This window comes from Priapulus caudatus, unplaced genomic scaffold, assembly GCF_000485595.1.
Source record: "Priapulus caudatus unplaced genomic scaffold, Priapulus_caudatus-5.0.1 Scaffold232, whole genome shotgun sequence".
Taxonomy (NCBI): Eukaryota; Metazoa; Priapulida; class Priapulimorpha; order Priapulimorphida; family Priapulidae; genus Priapulus; species Priapulus caudatus.
Genome location: NW_014577293.1, coordinates 119,097 through 126,428, shown reverse-complemented (window position 1 = coordinate 126,428; position 7,332 = coordinate 119,097). Strand labels below are relative to the sequence as shown.

The 7,332-nt window shown below is 45.1% G+C and overlaps 1 protein-coding gene across 1 annotated transcript in view; it reads right to left on the bottom strand.

Moving 5' to 3' along the window:
- Positions 1-7,332, bottom strand: part of LOC106807743 — a 39,742-nt gene that overhangs the window by 9,272 nt on the left and 23,138 nt on the right. Inside the window, exons 8-10 of the mRNA XM_014810195.1 lie at positions 2,228-2,351; positions 1,430-1,605; positions 163-270 (exon numbers count right to left, since the gene is read on the bottom strand). Coding sequence (XP_014665681.1) covers positions 163-270; positions 1,430-1,605; positions 2,228-2,351 — 408 coding nt within the window. The remainder of the gene's footprint in view (positions 1-162; positions 271-1,429; positions 1,606-2,227; positions 2,352-7,332) is intronic.

The following is a 7,332-nucleotide window of genomic DNA, read 5'->3' as shown; positions in this document are numbered from 1 at the left end:
ACACACACACACACACACACACACACACACACACACTCACCCACGCGCGCACGCACGCACGTACGCACGCACACGCAATGACAACGTTTGTCAGCTAACAGTGCTTCATCTCTCACTCTCTACCTGTCACACTAATTAGCTACTACACGAATGCGGAATCACACACCCAGGGTTCATGCGATGCTGCACCCGTACGCGCTGCACATACGACTCGTTCGTGCTCCTCGGAAGTAAGCTCTCACTGTCCAGTAAACTCAGCAAGCCAGTCCGCTGTAAAGAGAAGGACCTCATGCAAGCGTGACCATGGCAACAGACAGCAGCGGTTAACGACAACAACGAGAATTCGAGTAAAAAAAAATTCCAATATTTTTTGGTTATATTTAATCTTGTTCAATATTGTTAAGTCTTCGTTACGTAATCGTAGCTTATTACCTATATGCTCTTATTTAATAGCATTGTGTAATGCAGTATCGAAGTAAACAACCGATAAATTGTGAAAATATGATGCAAATTCAGGACAAGCCCATGCTGACGCATATAGCTCTGCGGTGAATCACGTTTCCGATTAAATGGACAAATAATTCAGATTCCAGAAAATATCTGACAGAACATCTAAGAAAAAAATTGCAATAGGAACGTTGCAGTTTCTTTACTCAGCATCAATCCGCATATTCCACTCTCAACCCACACAAGCCTCGAACGAAATACCATGTTTTCTGAAATGCTAACTAAACTTCGGCTACCAGATGGCAGCAGCGGCGCAACATCACTGCACGACTAATAAGGTAGAAAATGTACGACTAGCTAGTATATTATTATTTAACATGGATATACTGCTAGAAGGTAGACCACACAAGGTGACTCGATAAGAGGAGTCGGCCGTTATCATATTGAATTATAATCGGATACAGAGATTCGATTATACGCCGGCTGCAGCTTCTGCTGCCTATTCAATCACCAGTTGATATTCATCTTCTTCTGGTATTACAATAATATCGCGAGTGAATAATAATAGATCTATAATAATTAGATTTATATAATAATATTATTAATAATCATTATAATTGGATTTAATAACTACAATTAACGACTAATAAACTAGAAAATGTGCGCCTAGGATATTTTCATTTTTTCATGGATACTTCCAGAAGGCGGACCATACAAGGTGACTCGATCGATAACAGGACTCGGTCGTTATCATAGCTACGACTCGACGTACCTCTGATGATGATTGAATAATTTCATCGGATCTCTATAGTTCACATGCTAATAAAGTTAAAAACAAACTTACACTGACGAAATTTCCAGTGTCTACCTGGAAACACCAGACCTGAGGAAGTCTATCGGAAAGATGGACGAAAATTTCGTCACTGCAAGTTATGTTTAACTTAATTTGGATCTAGCTGAGATAAACTTTACTAGCATGTACCTGTGATGAGATGAGTTCTATGCAGGGCGCGTTGTCGGTGTAGTCGACGTCGATCTCACACTGTATGCCCTCGTCCTTGGCGCACTCCAGCGTGCTCTTAAAGATGTGAGTGTTGTAGAAGTGTTGCATCGTCTCCGCACACAGGTTCGTGCACAGCTGCTCGAAGCCGTTCTCCTGCAAGCAAGCAAGCATCGCACTGCGTCAGACACTGCGTCAGAAACCGCGTCAGACACTGCGTCAGAAACCGCGTCAGACACTGGCGGTCAGAACTGACCTGCCGTCAGAACCTCGCGTCAGGACACATCGCGTCAGACACTGCGTCAGACACTGCGTCAGAAACCGCGTCAGACATTGCGTTAAGCAATGCATCAGTATGGTATTGCGTCAGAAAGACATACCGGCTTATTGCGTCAGGTGGACGGTGACGGAGACAGAGTGCGCGTAGGGTCTGAGACATCGTGAAGCCGCCCGTGACTCACCTGAGACATCTCGAAGCCGCCCGTGACTCACCTGAGACATCTTTCGTGGCTCCCTCGGCCCGTGACCTCACCCTGAGACATCTCCTAATGCCGCCCGCTGTTGACTCACTATGAGACATTTCGTGGCCGCCCGTGACTCACTGAGACTCTCTAAGCCGCCGTGATCACCTGCAGACATCTCGTGGCGCCGTGCACACCACCTGAACCTGTGACTCACCTGAGACATCTCGAAGCCGCCCGTGACCCACCTGAGACCCCGTGACTCACCTGAGACATCTCGAAACGCCGTGAGCCCACTCTGAGACCGAGGACTCACCTCGAGACTTCTTCGAAGCCGAACATGTTCGAAGATCTCGATGAAGCCATTCAGAGCGCAGGGAGCCGTTGCTGCTGCCGGTGTGAGCGCGACGACGGCAGACTCCCGTGCGACGAGCGCGACGTATCTGCAGTGACACCACACGGCTACACGATATTCAATACATGATATCACATACATACATACTCAACATACATGATATTCTATACATACACTACATTGACTATATATCACCACTTTTACTCACAGTACATGATATACACATACACACATACAACATACTAACTGATATATACATACACACATACACCGATAAATTATCACGCACGCACACACGCATTAGACACTACACACATCACATACACATCACACGCACACGCACACGCACACTGCACGCACGTCGCACGCACGGCACACAAACACGCACACACACGCACATCACACACACACACACACATACCAACACACTTTCACACACACGAGCGGTGTCACATCGACGTTCAGCGCGTTATTCTGTTCCCGTTCGTTCGTCAAGAATCTTCCTTGACAAAAGTGTCATATAGTCCTTCAGGGCTATAGGCCGAAATAGTGGCAGACATATTTCTACTCTTTTGGAGAAATGTATAGAAACTATCGGCACGATACGCTCAGCGGAACCCCGTGGACGTCCATTTCTTCGATTGGGACCAACTCTGAAACGCCCCCTGGTGGCCGCCATCTTGAATTTCGACTATGGCCGCCAGGCTGGGACATACTGCTTTGCCGTGATATCTATCAAACGCATCTATGGCAAGATAGAAATGTAATTTTAGTGGCTAACCCCATTTTTAGGAGTCAACGTGAATTCATGTGAAACATTTATTATGAACATCAGGTGTGTCCGCATATTTGTGGATTCCAGATTGCGCGCTATTATATAGCGATAATTGATATAACTTTCGGAACTAAAGAAGATACGAATATGTATGTTTCAGTAGCTAACCCCCCGTTTTTCAGGCGTCAGATGGAATTCAGTAAATACTATTATTATGAACGTCAGATGTCCGCCCATATTAGATTCCAAGATCGCCTCCGCTATGATTAAACATAATGACTGATTAATTTGACGAAACAATAGGCAGATAAGAAATGTAGTTCTCAGTAGTAACCCCCCGTTTTCTAGGGTGTCAAGGAATTTCAGTGGAACTCATTACTTATGAAAGTCAGATGCCCTCCCCGCCCCATATTGGATTCCAAGATGGCTTGCCATACCTACACATGCCCAAACACGTTTTAGTAACACTTCCATTAATAATGTAGGAACTTAAAATGTTGGATGGGCAGACGCTTTTAACCCATGTCAGGACATTGCGGCTTGCAGGCCCACCTTGTGAAGGATTCCTTTGTGCGTCCCACTGTGACTAAAGACCGCCGTGCACACTCAAGGGACCTGCCTGCCAGCTATTGTATCAGTTACAGCTCAGAGGCATGGACCTTCAAATTCTAAACACGATGGAAAAAACGAGTAAAGATTATCAGGGCCAAACCAGCTATGAAATTTCACAGAGTAGTTGGTGTGTCTGAGATGTCAGAAAAGTTACCCGCGAGTTTCATTTTTTTGGAGCAGTGTATAGACTTTGAACTAAACTATCTTCCAGTTTGTAGGTCCCATGCGAGTTGTCAGAATTTTATACCTTTACTTCTGTCCATGCGCAACCGATTTGATACCCTTGGTTCTTTGCTTTAGACCACCCCAAACTATGCCCTGGGTTACCGGTCATGTGCCAAGATATGTCAACCTTATAGAAGAGAGATGCCCAAATGCTCTTTCGTGATGTTCCAAACGTGAAGGTTTTACTCCGCCAACAAGACAGGCCGACACATTCTCTGCCATTTTTTCGCTGGACCATGCACACGAACAGCGTAAATTGCACTAGTTAAGGGTGACGGTTGGGAGCAGTTGGGGCGGTAACTGAAACCCCCTTGTGAGCACTTTAGTTGAGATGGCATTGGTTAGCTCGGACCTTGCAGATAGCAAGACCTAGTTGATAGATGTTCTCAGGGGATGGCTTCGACGACCAGTGGCGTGATCAGCCAATACCTTTCTGATCCGCCACCACGAACAGATAAAAAGCGGCTCATGTGCGAAATTTGTCCAAGATGTACAGTTCACTGGTGGCCAGCAATTGAAGACTGATTGGGCAACCATTCATGGAAAGAGGCATGGGATTTGCTAATCTCTAATTCCATAAGCCATCATTTGCCAGAGAAAGTTGTAAAATTGCCATGCAGGAATGTCCATTCACTGGGGAATCTAAATATGACCGATTTCGTTGGATCGAGCGTCTTAAAATCCAATTCGAATCAATTTCGAGACACCATTCCTTCCGCAACAATCTGGGTCTATGCTTCAGGCAAGCATTGTGCCGTCGAAAGACGCAAGACAGCAGGGAGGTTGGTTGAGCTTAGTAGGAATGACGGGCTCTGCTTTCAGGTTGACATTTTCCAGTCAAACGAGAGATGGTGATATTGATGGAATTCTTCAGGCACTGCAAAACCAAGTCCATCCCTTCCACCGCTCACTCGCACACGGAGAAGTCTAGCTGCGACAACGGTGACAAGCATAAAGCTTTGTGACTGTCTCGAAGGAAATGTGACAATTTATTTAATGCGTCTTTGGTAGTCAATGGCTTAATGTGTCCTTGCACGTCCTGCAGTGTTGTTCACGTTCTGGTGTCCTGGTATCTGGTGGCACCTTCGAAGGATTTACGTCAGGAGGTCTTCTTGCGCCATATTGTGTTGAAGAACTGGAAATGCCAGTCGAATTTGATATCTTGTTGGGGCGTGTTTATGTCCAGACAGTTTCGCAAAAACGCAAGGGAGGTAACGAGGTTTTGGTATCAGCACGTGCGGGTTAATTTCCAGCCACGAGATTCCATGGCAATCTGAGCCGGATATCTTCGAAACAATGACACACAAACAGAGCATTCTGTTCCAATTCCTTGCCCAGAAATGCTGCAGAATCTGGAAAGCTGAAGATTGACAAGGCAATCATAAGGCACGCTGGCGCTGATCCAAGTTGTGGTGCTCGATCCAAAGATGCTGTGAACTTTCAATGCTTTGTCCATTTGCTCACATGAAGAAGCAGACTCTGAGGATTTTCTCGCTCACTGTCTAATGACATGCGCTTTGTCAGGGGACACACAAAGTGATTGATCCGCACTGTTTGACACTGATGTGGTGGTCATAGCTGTTACTAAAATTCTTGGAAATTGGTCTGGCTATGAATTAATGGGTTCCTTCGGAACTGGTAAAGATACTCAGACATAGCCGGCTACACCATGCATAGTCGCATGTATTGGGCCAGAGAAGTCACAGGCAAACTGCTCGAATGTTTCATGCATTTACAGGCTGTCGGTCTACATGTCCTTAGGAGAATACCTGATGCTACAGACGCATTCCAAGCACTGTTGTTCGCAACCTGCTGACCGTACCGAAGACTGTCATGCGACATACTGGAGCGATTCGTTTCTTGTTATTATTGACCGCCACAGTGATGCTTCAAGGCTGCTGGATTACCGTCAAGTCGCTACCGTCTCTCAAGAAGGTCAAGGGAGATAGGAAATACTATTCTCCTACGGCGGCAGCCCTCTATTGCGAACGACACCAAGAGAGCTGCATTTCGCAAGCACGGCCACATATGGGGTCAATCCTTAGTCCACCAACCCAGATGTTCCATTACCTGTGACTGGGGTGGGAAAGCGTGTCGTGATGATATGGCAGGTGATAATGGACTTTATTTCCATGACGCAAGCAGGCTTCGCTAACGTAGCTAATCACTGCATGCCAGTGCAAGGACAGACGCCTGGCGAGGGAAACTGCCAAAATGGTTACAGGGTGGCGAGCCTCGCGTGCACGTCACTATGCACCTGTGACGGACAATGTTATAGAAACTAAACTGTTGAGGTACAAGTGCATCCCACTTTAAACAAGAATTAGAGGGCAGTCACCTCTTTTGTCCTTGTTGTTTGTCGATTGTTGACGGCTGAATTTCCCATAAAAATCTATGGGATTGCTAAATAAAAAGATTTATACTGCATCCAAGTTGCTTCTTGATATGCCGTCATCTTTCAAACATCTGCGCTATGCGGAATTCCCTAAGGAATAAGTTTACATTTATTAATGAATTTGTTGTACATTGATAATGTTATCATACATTATACACTAAAACCGCTTGTTGAATGTGCTAGTAGGAGCATTAGGAATCCAATAGTGGCAGAATCCTGGATGTTCTATAATAATTGATTTCGTTGGATTTCTCGACCCCTGAATCAATTGCGCGGTAGGCACTGGGAATTGCTTCCTATCTGCCTTAGTTTCCAAAGTTTATAGTCAATTACGTTTTCATCACGCCGCGCCACTGGAATCTAATTGGCGGAACTATCTGACACGTTCATAAATAATAGTTCCACTGAATTCCTCTGCCTGAAAACGGGTGGTTCTAGCTTACTGAAACTACATTTTATCTTTCTTTAGTTCTATAGTTATAGTCAATTTATGTATCATAGGCGGGCCATCTTTGGTATTCGTAACTATGGCGGACATTGGACGTTCATCATTAATAAGTTTTCACTGAATTCCCGCTTGAACCTGAAAATCGGGCGGGTTACCTTCTTGTTGCTATGAAGCACAGTTTCTTATCTTGCTTTGTTCCAAGTTTATTAGTTCAATTATGCGTGTTATAGATAGCGGCCATCTTTGGAATTCAGATATGGCGGGACACCTGAGTGTTTCTTTATATATAATGGTTTTCACTGAATCCTTGACCCTTAAAAATGGGGGCGTATTAGCCAGCTAAAATTACGTATTGTCGTATTCTTGCCGTAGCTTTTGAAGATATAGGCAAAAAGTATGTCCAGCCTGGCTGGATATCGAAATTTCAATGATGTGCGGCCACCACGGAGTCTGCTTCCAGAGTTGGTCGGTCCAATTCGAAAAATGACCCCACCTGGCTGGTCCCCTTACGGCTATGCTGCCAAGTTTCATAATCTTCTCCAAAAAGTGAAATTATTTTTTCAACTTAGCCGCTGGCACTAATGAGGAGAGGCGTATATTTATGTCCGTATTTG